At 55.1% G+C, this 18,344-nt stretch overlaps 1 protein-coding gene across 5 annotated transcripts; it reads right to left on the reverse strand.

The window, feature by feature from the left end:
• Positions 1 to 286: 286 nt before the first annotated feature.
• Positions 287 to 17,934, reverse strand: PDLIM7 (PDZ and LIM domain 7). 5 transcript variants are annotated; one of them, XM_016188672.2, is made up of 13 exons: positions 17,798 to 17,934; positions 16,835 to 16,941; positions 13,731 to 13,882; positions 13,622 to 13,652; positions 12,770 to 12,786; positions 12,411 to 12,547; positions 12,292 to 12,328; positions 11,238 to 11,299; positions 10,917 to 11,133; positions 10,001 to 10,181; positions 983 to 1,103; positions 774 to 889; positions 287 to 615 (listed from the first exon to the last, which is right to left on the reverse strand). In XM_016188672.2, the coding sequence occupies exons 2-13, from the start codon at positions 16,928 to 16,930 to the stop codon at positions 529 to 531; spliced, it is 1,254 nt and encodes a 417-aa protein (XP_016044158.1). In that variant the 5' UTR covers positions 16,931 to 16,941; positions 17,798 to 17,934; the 3' UTR covers positions 287 to 528. The 5 variants fall into 5 exon arrangements, with proteins under 5 accessions (XP_016044158.1, XP_007524396.1, XP_016044157.1 ...); XM_007524334.3 differs by lacking the exon at positions 12,770 to 12,786 and adding an exon at positions 13,143 to 13,261 and having other exon boundaries at positions 17,798 to 17,933; XM_016188671.2 differs by lacking the exons at positions 12,770 to 12,786; positions 17,798 to 17,934 and adding exons at positions 13,143 to 13,261; positions 17,077 to 17,215.
• Positions 17,935 to 18,344: the final 410 nt, after the last annotated feature.

Below are 18,344 nucleotides of genomic sequence, written 5' to 3' on the forward strand. Positions count from 1 at the left end.
AGACTTTTTATTTATTAATGAGAAAGATAGGAGAGAGAAAGAACCAGACATCACTCTGGGGATTGAACTCAGGACCCCATGCTTGAGAGTCCTATGCTCTATCCACTGCGCCACCTCCCAGACCACTTTGGCTGTGTTATCCCATACACATGGATCATTCCTAGATCCCGAGTTCTCTCAGCTAGGCCTGACCAGGGCCTCCAGCCCCATTTTGGGTGGGTGATCCCAGCACCTGGGATGATGCCCCTTTACCTGCTTGACCCCTCAAACCCTAGGCACACTGAGACACAGCTGGATACAGGTTTATTGTGGCACTGGAAGTGAACAGGGGGCAGTGTGGCCAGCACTTAGGTGTGATGGTGGGGAGTGGGTGAGGAGGTGAGGGGGTGAGGCAGGATCTAGGGAACCCCCGACACAAGCCAGGAGTCTGGGCTGGGAAGACCATTGCCAACCTACCCAGTATCTCAGGGATATGTCAGAGCCAACAGCCCCTCCCACAACAGGCGGGACGCATTGGGTGGGCGGGGTTCACACGTGAGAGAAGGCGTGGCTCTTGCAAAGGGGCTTATCCTTCTTGGAGTAGAAGGTCTTTCCTTCCAGGTTGATCTGACAGATCTGGGGAGAACCAAGGTCCAGTCACTTGGGGGTGGGAGTGGTAAGAAAGGCCTCTTCCCATTTCCTCGAGAATCCCAGGGACAAGGAGTGGGAGTGGGGGACGGGCTGAAGAACACAGGGCGCTAGAGGTGGAGGCCTAGGTCCAGGCGGCCACTCACCGCACACACGAAGCACGTGTCATGCCAGCTGAAGCCCAGCGCCTCCAGGAAACGGTCGCCGGCGTCTATCTTGAAGTCACAACCACGGCATTTGGTGCCAAACATCTTCTCGTAGTCTGGGGGTGGGAAAGGGGGGGCAGGAGAAAGGGTAGGTTGGATTCACACCTGCAGGCTGGCTGCCCCACCCCACTCCGCCCTGCTGCAGGTACCTCGCTCGCAGTAGGGCACCCCTTCTTCCATGTAAAAAGCCCTGTTTCGAATGGGTGTCTTGCAGGCGGCACAGGTGAAGCATTGCACGTGCCAGGTCATCTTTAGAGCGTGCATGATCTCCTGGGGAGGGGTGGGACAGTGGCCAGGGCTGGGACACAGGCAGGCTAGCCTGCTCCCACTCCCATCCAGCTCTGGAAGATAGCCTAGTGGGAGAGCACAGGTCCTGCACACCTTGGTTTGGTCCCATATGCCAGAGCTCAGCTCTGGTCTCTCTCTCTCTCTCACACACACACACACACATCAATTCAAAATATCTAAAATGAGCACAGCTATCTGTCTCAGCTTCCCCAGCATGGGATGGTGTCCTGGGAGTCTCTGGCTATTGTGCCAGTTCTCCTGCCCAGCTCCACTTTTCAGGAGAAAGGCTAAGGCTTAAGCCAGAGATAGCTTAGTTATTAGAGTACAGGCTTTCATGCTGGAAGCTATCAGTTCAGTCCCTGGTGTCCTGATTTTTCCTTAATGCTATCTCAGGTATATATATACATATATATAATTGTTTTAACCTTTTTTGTTAACTTTTTTTTTTAATACACCAAAGCACTGCTTAGCACTGACTGATGGTGTAATGGGGTATTGAACCTGGGACCTCAGTCATGAAAGTCATTTCCTGTCATTACATTGTCTTCCCAATACCCTCTCACTATTTTAATTTTTTATATTTATCATTTATTTTCCCTTTTGTTGCCCTTGTTTTTTATTGTTGTAGTTATTATTGCTGTCGTTGTTGTCATCGTTGTTGGACAGGACAGAGAGAAATGGAGAGAGGAGGGGAAGACACAGAGGGGGAGAGAAAGATAGACACCTACAGACCTGCTTCACCGCTTGTGAAGCAACTCCCCTGCAGGTGGGGAGCCAGGGGCTTGAACCCAGATACTTAATGCTGGTCCCTGCGCTTCCGCGACATGTGCACTTAACCCACTGCGCTGCCGCCCAACTCCCCTCACTTTTTTTCCCTCCTTTCAAATAGAGTGAAAGACAGGAAGAGGAGAGACAAAGAGGAGTACAAACCACTTGTGAAGCTTTCCCCTAGTTTCTCAGGGGTGTGGATTTACTTATGACCTCTCTCCTACCCCAGCCTGAACATTCTCTTATTAACATGATGGGTAACTTAGCCATGTGCTCCCCCCTTGGGCCAGGAGGGCATGAAGCATGAACAAAGCTAAGTGACATGAAGTGCCCTTTGCCCAGTGCTGGGCTGAGTGCCCTACGGGGAGCAGAAGTGCAGGCTCCAGGCTGGGCTGTTGACCCCCTGTGCTCCCCAGGCCAAGCCAGGGAGACAGTGTTCAGATCTGGAGCAGGTGGAAAGCAGTGTGGGGCCCAGATCAGACCTATGGGGTTCTCCCAGCCTTCACTTAGCTGGGTGACTTGGTCAATAGTTTCTCCTTCCCCTCTCTTTTGTTTTATCATTATTTTATTATTATTATTATTTGCCTCTAGGGTTATTGCTGGGGCTCAGTGCCTGCACCATGAATTCCACTGCTCCTGGAAGCTGTTTTTTTTTTTTTTTCCTTTTGTTGCCCTTGTTGTTTATTTATCATCATTTCTTAAAGTTTCTTTCTTATTTTGATTAGAAAGGACAGAGAGAAATTGAGAGGATGGGGAGCTAGAGAGACACAGGTAGGGGTAGACAGCAATAATGGTTATGCAAGGAGACTTTCATGCCTGAGGCTTCAAAGCCCAGATTCAATCCCTGGCACCACCATAAACCAAAGCTGATCAGTGCTCTGTTTAAAGAGAGAGAGAGAGACACCTGCTTTACAGCTGGTGGGGAGGGGGGGCTCTGCATCCCTGCACTTGGTAAGTAATATATGCGCTTAACCAGGTGTGCCATGGCCCAGCCCCCCTCTTTTATTTTTTAAGATATCATTCTTTTTAATTTGTAATGAGAGAGGAACAAAAAGAAAGATAGACCAGAGCAGGGGCCAGGTGGTGGTGCACCTGGTTTAGCTAGAGCATGTATTGTATTACAATGCGTAAGGACCTGGCTTTGAGCCCCCGGTCCCTACCTGCAGGGGGAAAGCTTTGCGAGTGGTGAAGCAGTGCTGCAGGTGTCTCTCTCCCTCTCTATCTCCCCTTCCCTTTTGATTTCTGGCTGTCTCTATCCAGTAAATAAAGACAATTAAGAAAAGAAAAGAAAGGAAAAGAAAAGAAAGGAAAAGAAGACCAGAGCACAACTCAGCTATGGCCTATGGTGGTGCCGGGGATTGCACCTCAGAGCCTCGGGCATGAAAGTCTTTTGCAAAATCATTCTGCTATCTGCCCAGGCCCATCCTCCCCCTTTATTTATATTTACTTTTATTTTATTTGCTCCAGGGTTATTTCCGGTGCTGGGTGCCTGCACCACGAATCCACTGCTCCTGGAGGCCATTTTCCCCATTTTGTTGCCCTTGTTGCTATTGTTGTTGTTGGACAGGACAGCCAGAAATGGAGAGAGGCAAAGACAGAGAGAAGGAGAGAAAGACAGACACTTGCAGACCTGTTTCACTGCTTGTGAAATGACCCCCCTGAGGTGGGGAGCCGGGGGCTCGAACAGGGATCATTATACTGGTCCTTGTGCTTCACTCCATGTGCACTTAACCCACTGTGCTACTATCCATCTGCCCCTCCCCCCTTTACTTTTACTACGCAATAAGAAATAAATCAAGGGTCTCATAATACCCTAGGTTCAATCTCTGACACTATAAAAATCACAAACAAAACCAAACAAACCCAATAAATGAGGTGGTGTGGAGCAGGCAGATGTTACAGGGAGATGGTACCTTGCTCTCAGATGGTCTGCTTATTTCTTCCACAACATCCACATTCGTCTTTGAGGGCACTAGGAGTGGCTGCCACTCCCATGTCAGTGAGGCACAGGTCACACAGCCAAGAGATGGCAGGAGTGGGTTTTGTGCCAATATCTGGCTCTAGAGTGGGCTCTTTCCAGCCCTGGCACTGCCTCTTTTCAGGGACCAGGGCAAAGGTCAAGGGGGAGGGGGCTGGCTGTGGCCTAGGGCTCAGGCAGGAGTAAGGAGTGTGGGTAGCCGAGTGCTGGGCCTCGGTGGGCAGGGAGGCAGGCTTTTGCTGGAAATCCAGAAGGACACTGCAGCTTGTGAGCTGTGTCTATTTTTGCCCCTAATGTTCCTAAATGTATCTGCCTCTCCCACTACCCTGGCACAGGCCCCAGCAGCCCCTGGTCCCCATGTGGCTCTGTCATCTTGGCTGCCCTAAATCAAGTGTCTGAGACACATCTGACCTCATCTGTCCCGAGGCCCTGCCCACTCTCCCTCCCTCTCATCCCACACCCTTCCCAGGTGCCACCTCGTGACACAAGCCATAGCCATTCCCTCTGCTTGGAACATAGTCTCCAGATCCTGCTCCAACCTAATTCCTGCTTGTGCAGTAAATCCAGGGCTAGCTGCTGAGCAGAAAATATCAGATGGTCTGGGAGGTGGCACAGTAGATAAAACATTGGACTCTCAAGCCTAAGATCCTGGGTTTGGTCCGGGGCCGTAGGCAGTACATGTACCAGTGTTGTCTGGCTTTTTTTTTTTTTTTTTTTTTAACCAGACCACTGCTCAGCTCTGGTTTATGGTGGTGCAGGGGATTGAACCTGAGACTTTGAAGCCTCAGGCATGAGAATCTCTGCATAACATTTATTCTATCTACCCCTGCCTGTGCTGTCTGGTTCTTTCTCTCTCCTTATATATTTGTATCCCTCTCATTAATAAATAAATATATATAAAAGAAGATGTCAGCAGAGCCTGGTCCCAGTCCATGGGGTAAGTCCCTGGGGAAGACAGGAGGAAATGACTGGGGCCAGGGAGCAAGTTGTGGGGAGGTCTGGCCTGATGGGGTGGGGTTGTCAGGGAAAGTGTTCCTGAGGGGTATTTTGAGTTCCAGATGAGAAGTAACGAGATAGTGAGAGTGTTTCTGCTCGAGGAGCGCCTGTGCCATTATTTTGAGTTTTCTATAACCTGTGGGCAATAAAATTCTCACTAACCTGGGTGTCGCCAGGGAGCTTTCAGTTCACATGTGGTAGCTCAGCCTCTGGACCCAGAAAGAAGGAGAAACGGGAGCAGAGAGCCCAAGCTGGGAGTCCACCTAGCACCAGTGTCTGCTCCTCTGGAGGATTAGTGTCTGCACCTGTCCCCCAGGAAGCCCTCAGCTTGCTGCCTGCTTGCTTCATACCCGCTTCCCTGGCTCTGCCCCTTGAAGTCCTCACAGGCCCTGTTTGTCACCTGTATCTTCACCAGGTGTCCCCAGCATGGGGCACACTGTCCACACTTAACAAAAGGAATGAACGGAGGTGGGTGGCAGGGAAAGCTGTCACTCTTTGTTCATGAAATGCTAGGTCCAGGCTCCGCTGTGTGTGTGGCTTCAGTGGGAAGAACCAAATTTTACACCACAGGTTTTGGATCATAATGTCTGGCTTGCCAACTCTCAGGTCCTGGGCCAAGGTACTTCCAGGGGCCAGGCGAGAGCACAAGGCCCTGGCTTCAATCTCCAGCACCAAAAGTTATATTTCAGACCTCAATGTTCTCATTTGTTAAAAGCAGAAGACAGGAGTTGGGCAGTAGCGCAGCAGGTTAAGCACACATGGTGCAAAGCGCAAGGACCAGTGTAAGGATCCCGGTTCGAGCCCCCAGCTCCCCACCTGCAGGGGAGTCGCTTCACAGGTGGTGAAGCAGGTCTGCAGGTGTCTCTCTTTCTCTCCCCCTCTGTCTTCCCCTCCTCTCTCCATTTCTCTCGGTCCTATCCAACAACGACGATATCAGTAACAACAATAAAAACAAAAGGGAATAAATAAATAAATGTTAAAAAAAAAAAAAAAAAACTGGGAGTCGGGCAGTAGCGCAGCTGGTTAAGCGCACATGGCGCAAAGCGCAAGGATCAGTGTAAGGATCCCTGTTCCAGCCCCCGGCTCCTCACTTGCAGGGAGTTGTTTCACAGGCGGTGAAGCAGGTCTGCAGGTGTCTATCTTTCTCTTCTCCTCTCTGTCTTCCCCTCCTCTCTCCACTTCTCTCTGTCCTATCCAACAATGACAACAACAACAATAACTAGAACAACAATTAAAAAAAAAACAAGGGTAACAAAAAGGAAATAAATAAATGTTAAAAAAAACTTTTAAGAAAAAGTAGAAGACCTGGATTACTTTTTTTAAAAAAAATTTATTTATTTTCCCTTTTGTTGCCCTTGTTTTTTATTGTTGTTGTTATTGATGTTGTCATTGTTGGATAGGACAGAGAGAAATGGAGAGAGGAGGGGAAGGCAGAGGGGGAGAGAAAGACAGACACCTACCCGCAGACCTGCTTCACAGCCTGTGAAGCAACTCCCCTGCAGGTGGAGTGCCGGGGGCTCAAACCAGGATCATTACTCCAGTCCTTGCACTTCGCGCCATGTGCGCTTAACCTGCTGTGCTACCGCCCACCCAACTCCTGGTGGATTACTTTTCAAAAGCCTGTCACAACTGCCTTTTCTTTTGTTTTCCTTCCTCCACCATCATTCATGAAGCCTCCCTGTTGCTTTTTTTTTTTCTTTCTTTCTACCATCAGGGTTATTCTGGGGCTCGGTGTCTGCACAACTCTATTATTTCCAGTGGCCATTTCCCCCTTCTTTTTGATAAAGGGAGAGAGAGAGATAGAGATCAAAAGAGACCCCTGTAACACTGTTCCACTGTCTGTGGATTATGAACCTGGGTTCTAAAGTGTGGTTAACTTGTGCACTCTGTTGGGTACACCCCCAACCTCTCCCTCTTGACTCATTCCTGGTGCTTTGCATGGTGCTACCATGTGGTGCCAGAGACTCAAACTCAGGTCCTTGCACATGGAAAAGTGTTTAGCTCTGGCTTATGGTGTGCAGGGGATTGAACCAGCAACTGCCGGGCCTTCTTATTGAGGCTGGCAGTTAAAGCATTTACTCTGCCAGCTTCCCCACAGACCAAGTGTTCACAAGATAGCAGTTCCAAACAAGCCCCTGGCTTTTCTTCGGGATCAAAAGGCAAAATCAGGCCAGGGTAGCGGCTCAGCAGTAAAGCTCATGCTTTGCATGTGTGTGGCCCTGAGTTTGAGTCCTATACTATATCTACAAAGTAAGTAATTAAAGATAAAAAAAAAAAAGGAAAGAAACCATTATAAAAGGCATAGCAATGCTCTGGTATCTCATTTAAAGAAAAGAAAAAAAAAAAAGAAAGAAAAGACAAAACCCCCAGCAAAGCCTTAAAAAAAAAAAGCCACTTGTAGGGGTCAGGAGACAGCTTAACTGGTAGAGTGTACACTTTGCCAGGTTCAAGGATCAGGTTTAAGTCTCCCAGCCTCCATACAGGAGCACCATGCAAAGGGGAATTTCTACAAGTGGTATAGTGCTATACAGTGTCTCCTCCACCTTGCTCTTGATCTCTCTCTCTCTCTCTCTCTCTCTCTCTCTCCTTTTTCCCTCTCACTGGAAAAAAAATGTCCATCAGGAGTGGTAGAATCAAATAGACAGCCCCTGAGAAGTCATGGCAGGAAAAAAAGAGAGAGTATGTCATTCTCTCCTTCCTGATTACAAGCTGCAGATAGCCTGATGCTTATGAGGTCAGCCCACTCCTAAGATACTAAGTTTAGGGACAAAGGGCCATGCTGAGGGTCTGGGAGCAAAAAAAGGCAAGGAAAGCCTGAAGTACAGACATTCCTGAGCTGTTCTTCCAGCCCTGAAATCCTTGTGCCAGGAGTCAGTGGCCCCTTTGGCTGACATCTCCAGACCAGTTTTCTGTCCCAAAAGTGGAATCCAAGATCACTGACCACTGACTTTCCGCCTTTAGGCAATGCCCACCTGGTTCCATTGCTAGAAGCTAAGTTAGAGGGCCTAACTCTCTCAGTCCGCAGTGCTCAGGGCTCCAGGGTGGGTGGCGGCTGGACCAGACCAATCACCATTAAGCAGGGACCAGCACAGCGGGCAGAGAAGTACTCTCGGGGTTCTTCATGCTAGGTTAAGGTTATATAATGCCAGAGTCACTAGGGTGTCATGCTGGCCACCTTCTAGAGAAGAGTATTTTGGGAAGTGAGCCAACAGAGCTGATGAGAGTCCAGGGGCAGAATCCCTAATGACCTGGTTGTACCTGCCATCATTGGACCTGAAACCAAGAGGTTGCTGGAACCAGTATATTTCTTTCTCTCTTTATTATTATTTTCATCTCCGCCAAGGTTATAACTGGGGCTTAGTGCCTACATGATGAATCCACTGCTTCTGGTGGCTGTTTTTTGTTTGTTTATTTGCCTTTATTTACTCATTTTACCAGATCACTGCTCAGCTCTGGCTCATCGTGATGCTGGGGATCGAGTTTGGGACCTTGAAGCCTCAGGCATGAGTTTTTTTTTTTGCATAACTTATACGGTCTCCCTACCCCTCCCTTCCTCTCTTTGCTTTTATTTCTTTTAATTTTTTAAATTTTCTTTCATTTTATCTTTATTTATTGGATAAAGACAGCCAGGAAATTGAGAGGGAAAAGGGTGATAGGAAAGGAAAATGGACAAAGAGACACCTGCAACACCGCCTCACCACTTGCAATGCTTTCCCCTTGCAGATGGGGTCCAGGGGCTCAAACCTGGGTCCTTGCTCATTGCAATATATCCGCTCAACCGGGTGCACCACCACCCGCCCTCTTTCTTTCTTTTCTTTTTTTTTTTTTTGCCTCCAGGGTTATTGCTGGGGCTCTGTGCCTGCACCATGAATCCACTGCTTCTGGAGGCCATTCCCCCCCCCCCTTTGTTGCCCTTGTTGTTGTAGCCTTGTGGTTATTATTGTTATTGTTGATGTCGTTCGGTGTTGGGATAGGAGAGAAATGGAGAGAGGAGGGGAAGACAGAGAGGGGGAGAGAAAGATAGACACCTGCAGACCTGCTTCACCGCTTGTGAAGCGACTCCCCTGAGGTGGGGAGCCAGGGACTTGAACAGGGATCCTTACACTAGTCCTTGCGCTTTGTGCCACCTATGTTTAACCCGCTGTGCTACCTCCTGACCCCCCTTTTTTTATTTCCATTTTTATTGTTATTGATGTCGTTGTTAGATAGGACAAAGAGAAATGGAGAGAGGAGGGGAAGACGGAGAGGGGGAGAGAAATACAGACATCTGCTGACCTGCTTCACCACCTGCGAAGCGACTCCCCTGCAGGTGGGGAGGCGGGGGCTCGAACCAGGATCCTTATGCCAGTCCTTGCGCTTTGCGCCACGTGCGCTTAACCCACTGCGCTACCACTCAACCCCCTTCTTTTTTAAAAAAAATATTTACTTTCCCTTTTGTTGCCCTTGTTTTATTGTTGCTAATGATGTTACTGTTGGATAGGACAGAGAGAAATGGAGAGAGGAGGGGAAGACAGAGGGGAAGAGAAAGACAGACACCTGCTTCACCACTTGTGAAGTGACCCCCTGCAGGTGGGGAGCTGGGGGCTCGAACTGGGATCCTTACACCAGTCCTTGTGCTTGGCGCCAGGCACACTTAATGCTACACTACCAGCAAGCCCCCCTTTTTTTTTTTTTTTTTTTAATATATAGAGACAAAAATTGAGAGGGGAGGAGAGGAGACACCTGCAGCCCTGCTTCACCACTTCTGAAAGCTTCCTTCTCCTCTCAGGTGGGGACCTGGGGCTTGAACCTGGGTCTGTATACATGGTAATACGGAGACTCTACGGGATATACCTGGCCTTCCTCTATTTCTCCCTCTCTCCCTGTACTTCCTCCACCTTTGTTCATTTGCGAGGAAAGAGGCCAGAACATCACTCTAGCCGGGGTCAAACTCGGGGCCTCATCCAGAAAAGTCTTGCACTCTACCCACTGAGCTACCTCCCCACCTGGTACATTCTTCTGGCTTGAGGCCTTAAGCTAAACTTCCATTGTTTGTCCAGAGGCTCCTGACCCATTAGGCTCGTGCAGGGAGAGCCCTACAGTGCTGTGTTAACAAGGCCAGGCCTAGCCAGGCCCACCCGCCGCCAGCCCCACTCACGCCTGTGATCTTCTTCTTGCACTTGGCACAGCTGGGTGCGTAGCGCATATCATAGCAGGGTGGACAGAAGATGGAGCCTTTCTCCTCAAAGAAGCCGCCCTCTTCCAGGACCTTGCCACACTGGCTGCACACAAACTCTTCAGGGTGGTAGGCATGACCCAGCGCCACCAGGTAGCGGCCCCTGAGGAGAAGCAGGAGCATGCAAATGATGGGGTTCCTGGCCAGAGGGAGTTTGGGTCTCCAAGATGGGGGGAAACATTTTTTCCATGTTTTCCAAACAGGGCTCAGGAGTGAGGAAACCATAGCCGCAGCGCTTCAGTAACAGGACATGAGGGACCAGGGTGGAAGTCACAGGGGATGGGGTGTCTGACTTAGGTCTCATGAGATGGGCCACAGGGGCTGGCACCCTGAAATGGCAGGCCCTGAAGCCCAGCCAACACCCCAGTTCACCCAGGTGCCTACCCCATCCTTCATGTCTGAGACTGCCATCTGGCTCGGAGAGTGGCCCACAAGTCAGGGGAAAATGCAAGTATTGGAAGGAGGAGCTGCTTCCCAGAGGCTAAGTGCCAACTGCTGAGGGCAGGGCCGAACTTAGAGGGTACTGGCCTTCCTTTACTCAAAGGGCAGTGAGACTAGGGGTGTAGCTATTACAAATTTATGGGTACAGCTAAGACATACCTAGAGGTAGCTAGGATGAGCCTCCAGTGGGGCTGCCACATGTCACTGACATGTGTTCCACTTCACTATGGGATTCATGGTGAAAGGGCAAGGCAGGGCAGGCTGGGGTGCTAAACCCCGGTAGGGCTCCCCACCAAGAAAGAACTGAATTCCCTTCTCTGTGCAGCCACAACTGAGATGAGGGGGATCCGGGGAGCTCAAGTAGGGAAGTGGCCAGGCCAGGACCAGGGCCACCCACCGGATGACCTTGTGACATTGGTGGCACACAGGTGTCTTGCCGTTACTGCCTCCCGTGGCGGCCTGCACGATGGAGGTCCGGTTCTGCAGAGGCGTGGGTGTGGCAGGCTGGCTGTGGCGGGTCAGCACGGTGCTAGTCTTGTCCGGGGCATAACGCTCAGCAAATGCAGGGTCCACGGCCCAGGGAGGGCGGCTGGTGGGGCTAGGGGTAGGGGGGCCTGCCGGCCGAGAAAAGTAGTTCCAGGGAAGGTGCCCAGGTGCTCAAAGGAAGGGGTGACACCCTCTCCCAGCTCCCCACCCTCTCCCAGGCCCACTATCTCACCAGGCCAGGGGTCCTGGGCTGGAGCTGAGGCTGGGGCAGGGGCTTCTGTCCTGGTCACCTGGCTACAAGAGCTGCCATTCAAGGCCCTGCATGGCTGAACCCCCAACTTGCCAGCCCATGGGAGGGGCCTGGTGCATGAGAGCTTCAGTCTGGACTCCAGGTGTCCCTACCCCCCTTGGGCGGGCAGCTTGTCCTAGTCAGCTTCCAGCCAGCTGGGGGATGTTCTTGGGGCTCTCTCTTCCCAGAGATTGGCTCTGATGGCAGGGTCCCCCTTTTCAGTGTCCCCCCCACCCACCCACAAGATTGAGACCGGCAAGGCCCATACTGGGTCAGAACCACTTAACGCACCACACCCCAAATGAAAACCCAGCTCCCAAAGAGAAGACAGAGGCAGAGAGCTGGGCTGAGGACATTTATTTCCCAAGCCAGCGTGGCCCCTACAGGCAGCAGCACCCCAGGGCAGAGAGGGGAGGCAGCATCAGATGGAGCCAGGCCCTGTGCCAGGCAGCCGAGAGGCTCCACCCAGGAGTAGGAAAGGGGCAGCTGAGGAAGGCAGAAGCTGGTGCAGGGGGCACCAAGTGGGTGCCCTGGGTGGGAGGAAGGGAGAGAGAGATAGGCAGAGAGGGCAGCCGGCCGGCAAAGGCCGGGCTAGGACTGCACGTTGAACATGTGGGCAGAGCGCTGGTGGTGCCAGTCCCGGAGGCGGGTGTAGCGTGGGCTCTGCAGCTCCAGGACATACTTTTCCCTGAGGGGCAGAGAGAGGAGGAGGAAGTAAAAGGAAGGAGAGGCGGAAGGGAGGGAGGAAGGAAGGAAGGAAGGAAGGAAGGAAGGGAGGAAGGGAGGAATGGAGGAAGGACTGACGCACAAGGAGGAAGGAGAGACAGACGGGTGGAATGTATGAAGGAAGGAAGAGCAGGAAGGATGTGTGAGCAGGAATGACAGATGGAAGGAGGGAAGGAAGGACGGAGAGCCCTGGGGGCTGCCGGGAACACACAGGGGATGTGGCAGGGATGGGAGGTGAGAGATGGGGGGGGGGCTGCTGCCCATCTTCTACCTTGACATCTTCAGTTGCTCCTCATCCGGGTCTTGCACTGAGAGAGCAGGGAGAGAGTGTGGGCCTGGAGAAGACCCAGGGTCACCGCACACCCAGGCCCTACCCGGGCTGACACTCACTGAACTCGGTGCCCGTGAGGTGGGCAAGGATGCGAAAGGAACGTGACTGGCCTGTCCCTGGCCTCGGCCGCCAGTCCTCCGTGTTCTCCATCAGCCGCTGCTTGCTGGCATCGGGGACCAGCGGCCGGAGCGGCTGTCTGTGGGGAGGTGGAGGCTCAGAACCCTGGCTGTAGCCAGGAAGCCGAGACAGCCTTGCCCAGGATCTAGTGCAGGGGGGCTGTGTGACAGATGGTGGGGCTGTGCCCTGCTGGGTGGGGGGTGGGGCAAGTGAGGGGGTGCAGGGCAGCCAGGGCAGGGAGCCCGCCCCCCCAGGGTTGAAAGGCAGGAAAAGAGGGATAGACAGAGGGGGGCTCACTGACTTGTCAGGGGTCTGCACCTGTGAAAGAAATACAGATACAGATGGACAGATACAGGGACAAAGGAACAGACACAGGGAAAGAAGAGAAATGGCCAGGGTCAGAGGAGCCCCCGGGGCCGGCAGCACTGAGTGTCTGGAGCTCAGCTGGCCCTACACTTCCCCCCAGCCCCAGGTCGCCAGTGGGAGGGTGGGATAGGGCGGTGTCAGCCTCAGAACCCCTCCTCAAGGGGGCGGGGCCTGGCCTGGAGCCCCGCCCTAGGAAGGGCTCTGTGCCTGCAGTCCCACCCTCGTCGCTAGGGGTTGCTGCCGCACGGTCCCTGCAAGACTGGGGTGCAACACAGAGCAGCAGCGCGGGGGCGCGGGCACCGACCTACCCATTCTGCTGCGGGGCGTTGTCAGCTGGTGGGGGCGCCCCGAAGGGCCGGGCCGTCTTGTTGAGGGAGGCACTGGGAGCAAAAGTGTACCGCGGGGGTTCCGCGGCAGGGGCCAGGGCCTAGTTGAGAGAGCGGGGCAGGGCAGGAGTGGGGCAGCCCGCCCCCCAGCTCTAGCCCCGCCCTCCACATCTGGCTGGAGGCTGGGGGGTGGGAGAGCTGGAGGAGACTCCGGTTTCAAGGGGCAGGTTTGGGAGGATGATCTCAGCCCACGCGGCCCCAGGGCGGAGGGCGGAGGGCGGAGGGCGGAGCGCAGCCCAGGACTACAAACAGACAGATACAAGCGGACAGACAGACATGCGTCCTCGTGCCTGAACCGTGCGGCAGCCCTGGGTCCATCTCGCTTCCCCAGCTTTTCCTAGGGATGGGGGCACCCTGCTGTGGACAGCCCCGCCCGCCCCATGGCCCAGGCCACCGCCTACCTTCTGCTGTTTACTCTGTGCAGGCTGGGCCCTACGAGAGACAGAAGGGGTGAAGGCCGCCCAGGTCCCAGGGCGTCCCACCCGCCCGGGCACAACAGCCTCCCCTTACCTGCTGAGCCCCAGGCTGAGGCGCTCCCCGCAGGCCCGGATCTTATTCTGGGCTTCAATGTGTGTGAGGGCTCCTGCATTCTCGCCGTCGATGCTCAGCACCCAGTCCCCTACAGCCACCCCGGCCTGAGCTGCCTTGCCCCCAGGAGTGAGCTGTTGGGCGAGGGAGCATCCTGGGGTGAGTCCATTGCCCCAGCCACCCCAGAGCCCAGGTCACTGTGTGGCCGGATGCCTGAGAGATGGGGAGAAGGGCTCCCCTGACCTTGACCAATACCCCAATCGCCCTGCTGACTAGTTCATGCCTCTCAGCTCCAACCACAGCCTTCCCCGGCCCCTGCTGGCCCCCTGCCTAGGCTGCTCCAGCTGCCACTGTGCCCTCTGGCTGGAGCATGTGGCAAATTCCTCCTCAGCACCCCTGGGTCCTCCTTCTGGTCTCTTATGCTCCTAGTACCCCGTTCTGGGGGCGGACGTAGGGATCTGCCAGGAATGGCCCCCATCACAGGGGTAAGTGGAGGTAATCTCCAAGCTCCCTACACCACCCTCTGTCCCAGTCTTTCTTGAGTTGGGAATTCCTGGTATCTCTGTCAGGAGAGGAAGATAGGAGGGTCACCCTCACTGAGAGCTCAGACTATGAGGACTTCCTGGAGGTGGTGTGCTGTAGAAAGGGGTGTGTGCTGTCTAAGGGTGGGGCTGTGTGGGAAGGCCTACTATGCTAGCTGACAGTGCCCAATCTTGGCCTTAGGAGTAGGAGGGGGTATAAGCTGTTGAAAAGCTCCACTGAGGCAGGGAGAGGGGAAGCGAGAGGTTCCAGAAAGATGTCAGAAAACAGGGGGCCCAGGCAGCACTGGGGATAAGAAAGGAGGACTAGGGTGAGAGAGATAGTAAACTGGTTGTGCAAAAGACTTTCTCGCCTGAGGCTCTGAGGTCCCAGGTTCAATCCCCAGCACCACTATAAGCCAGAGCTGAGCAGTCCTCTGGTAAAATAATTGGGCTTGAGAGCACTCCTTATGCTTCAGGGCTAGGAGGGTAAGAGGGTTGGCTGGTCTCCTCACCACTGACTAAACTGCCAGAACACTGATTTCCTCTTATACAGCATCAAATATTGCTCTACACCGCCTGTGAATTCTGTGGACATACCTGACATACCTTGAATCACACAGCTAGTTAAGAGGCAGGGCTAGCTAGTAAGATAGGAAGGCCCCTCCTCCACTGAGTCGTGGGACCCAGCTCAGAGGTTGGTCCACCTGGGAAGACACATACACACCACTGCTCTGTGGCCTGGTCCCCTCACACTGGGCATGAGTATGGGGAAGTGACTTACTCAAGGTCACGGTGAGTCAGGAGAAGGGAAACCTGGTCCAGCCACTCCCTCCCAGGAGATGTGGGTTGGGGGGGGGAGGGCTGGGAGCAGCTGGAAAGTTGGGGGATACTTCCTTCCCAGAGCCCAGAAGACAGGAAGCACATGAGGGCAGGGGGAGTGGCCACAAGGGTATGGACAAGCTGGAGAAATGGTGTGTGTGTGTGTGTGGGGGGGGAGCTGGAGAGGGAGGCAAGGAGGCCCGGGACCAGGGAGAGGAACAGGCCAGGGTCTGGACACTGCCTGGGGTGGGGGTGAGTCAGCCTGAGGGCTCAGCAGAGCAGCCCAACCCCCAGGTCCCAGACATTACCTCATCTCCCAGGCCTGGGCCCACAGCCAGCCCTAACCCCTCCTTCCTCCCTGCTAGCTGGGGTCAGGGGAGAGGGAGGGGGCAAGCCTGAAAAGACCACCCCTGTCAGCCCGCCCACCAGGGCCCAGGCTCTACTCCAGGGCTCAGCTGGTGGCCCCACCCACATGCTGAGGCTACTAACAGGTGAGCCAGGACCAGAGCCCTCCACAGGCCATATCTGGAAGTTGCCACTCCACTGATGCATCGGGTGGCTTATCAAGTACAAGACAGGAAACAGCAGGGCCAGCACTTTCCCAGGAAGGGGGGACATAAAAGCGACTGTCAGGGACACAGGCCTTGCTGGCCCAGCAGTTTCCAGGGAAACCCCGTGGAGAGGTCCCTGGGAAGAACAGTGGACCTGGCCACCAAGCCCAGCTCCTGCAGACAAACTGCCATGGGGGCCATCTTAGGCCAGGCAATACCCAGCCTCCTGCTCCTTTCCAGGCTGTGAGTACCCCAGGCTTCCTGCCAAGGGCTGCATGCCCAGCCTGCCCACCGGGTGTCTGGGTGAGCCTCTGAGGCCAGGCGGATGTGGGGCAGGAAGTTCCCACCCCCTCCTGACCCCCAAGCTGCAATCAGACACAGCCTAAGGACTGGGCAGGCAGTTTGCTGCCCCTGTCCCCCCCAAATGACCCTATAGGAGATGCAGCCTGGTGGTGAGCAGTGGAGGGGCTCACCCATGGGGTGCAGAGGTGCAGGCATAGGCCAGCCTTTTTGGGCTTGCCCCCTTGGCCATCCCAACATGGGGCTGCATTCTTGGGCTTATAAGGCAATCCCCTTGCTGCCACAGGGAGGAGTCTCAGCCCCTAGCTCCGCCCTACCAGCAGAGATTCTCAGAAGCAGAAGTCTGAACCCCAGAATCCCCCCCATTCTATCCCCCTGGGTTGGAGTTAGAGGCCACCACAACCTGAGATGGGCTAGAGGCAGGTGAGGGGAGGTTGTTACACATACAGCCCCCCCCCCAGCCTCTCTACAACCACTGTAGGCCATGCCAGCCATGCCATCGTGGGCATGCAACTCCCTGCTTGGCATAGACTGGACCTCAGAACCCCTTATCTAGAGACAAAGGATGACTGATCAATCACTGCTATTCTCTTGGTGACAGCCTGCAGTGAGTGGCCTGCCTCCCAGCACTGCTCCCTCCAGAACCTCAAGCTTTCCTCCTGCAGCATGGGCACCCTGGGAGCCTAAGCACAATGGCATCAGGCACACTGCAGTGGGGGCATAGGGTTCCCCCCAGTACCCACTTAGCTGGAAGTCCTGTGGCAGGAGGGCTCTACCATCTCTGGGCCAGAACACCTCCAGCTGACGAGCCCCGGTTCTCCCCTGCTCAGTTCCCCCCTGGTGCCCCCTAGTGCATCCAAACTCATGGGGACACTGTCCCTGAATCCAGGCTCACCCGGGAGATGGAGAGAGGTACATTGAAGTCCTTGCCCCCTTGTAGCCGGAAGCCCCAAGGTGCTGGCCCCTCCAGCACCACCTTGAAGGAGTCCATGGTGCCCGCTCCTGGGGAGGAGAAAAGAGGTGAGTCGCCTGGGAGGCCCCCCAGCAGGACACCAACCCTGGACTCCTCGCAGGCGGCGGGGCAGAGGCAAGGACCAGGTCAGTGCTGGCAGGTCTGCCAGCTGGCACGTCACTCACTTCATGAGGCCAGGGACAGCCAGGGGTGGGCGGCAGAGCTCACTTGACCAGGTCGCCCCTCGCCGCTTCCCCCCTCCACCCAGGCCTGGAGCCTGGGACGGCGAGGTGAGTCAGGGGCCTGAGCTCCTCTTCCCCGCCCCCAAGTCCCGGCAGGAAGGCCGCGGCTGGAGCCTGCTCGGACTATATAAGGCGTGTAAGCTGACACTGTGCAGAGCCAGCGAGGGAGCACTGGGGGCTTCGGGCGCGGAGTAGGGGGGAGGGGGAGGGAGGCGGCTGCAGCGGCTCTAAGCCTTTCCGGGATCCGTCAAGGCAGCCGCGAGCCAAGGCGGGACCCCTGGGCGCTGGGGGAGTAGAGGAGGGGGGCCAGAGCGTGGGCGCAGCCCTTGCGGAGACCTATGGGGACGTGGACCCGACGCGTGGCCAAGAAGGGGACCCATCCCGCGGCCCAGTGGGACAGTGCCTCCCACACAGGCTTGCTACCAACCAGCTGTGACTCAGTTTCCCCTGCCCCCAATACTGGGGCCCCATGCACTGGCTCAGTCCTGGGAGCAGGAGCGGCGCAGGCGCCAAGTAGCCCCGCCGCCGCCGGCTCTGCGGCAGGAAGGCGGGGGCGGGGGCCAGGCCCGCAAGGGGAAGCGCAGCGCGGGCCGCGAACCCTCATGCCCTGTGCAACCCGACAGGCCCTTACCCCCAGCCCGAGAGCCCCCACGGTCGCCTATACCTGCTCGGCCCCGCCGGGGCGCTGGGCGGCGGGCTCCAGTAGAGCCGCGTCAGGATCGGCCGCCCGAATTCTGACCCCGCCCCCGCGGCCTCCGGCCGCTTTGAGCCCGCGGATGTGGGTGTGGCCAATGAACACGCCCTTAACGATAGCCACGCCCGCGAGAGGCGGCTCGGCCAGCGGAAGCCACGCCCAGCTCTACCACTCCGCCCAATCACGAAGGCCTGGCTCGTGGAGCTGGAAGGCGCGGCAGGTCCGGGTCTCCTAGGAGGGGCGGGACCTATGCTTGGTGTGGGTGGGGCGAGGGCGGGGAGATGGGCGGGGCCTCGAGGAGCTCAGCCCCCCTGTCACCTCCCTCTGGAGTAGCCAAAAGAAACCGGCCTTGGCAACCAGAGCCAGGGTGACAGCTCAGTGGTATGAAACCCAACAATTTACCTGTACATTAGTTTACTCCTCCGAAAAATTAACAGTAATCTTCCCCTCGCAGGACCGCGGAGAGGGTAGGCATTGCTTAGAATGAGGTGCAGCTTTCGTAGCTACAGGGTATTTG

Source organism: Erinaceus europaeus, chromosome 9 (genome assembly GCF_950295315.1).
Source record: "Erinaceus europaeus chromosome 9, mEriEur2.1, whole genome shotgun sequence".
NCBI lineage: Eukaryota > Metazoa > Chordata > Mammalia > Eulipotyphla > Erinaceidae > Erinaceus > Erinaceus europaeus.

Bases quoted from the DNA above. Each gene is read 5' to 3' on its own strand.
- PDLIM7 (XM_007524334.3), bottom strand. From the start codon at position 16,930: ATGGACTCCTTCAAGGTGGTGCTGGAGGGGCCAGCACCTTGGGGCTTC. The intron at 12,329-12,410 runs GTGAGTGTCAGC...CTGCTCTCTCAG, and splicing joins CCTCACGGGCACCGAGTTCA to TGCAAGACCCGGATGAGGAG. The intron at 11,300-12,291 runs GTAGAAGATGGG...CAGCTCTTGTAG, and splicing joins GAGCAACTGAAGATGTCAAG to CCAGGTGACCAGGACAGAAG.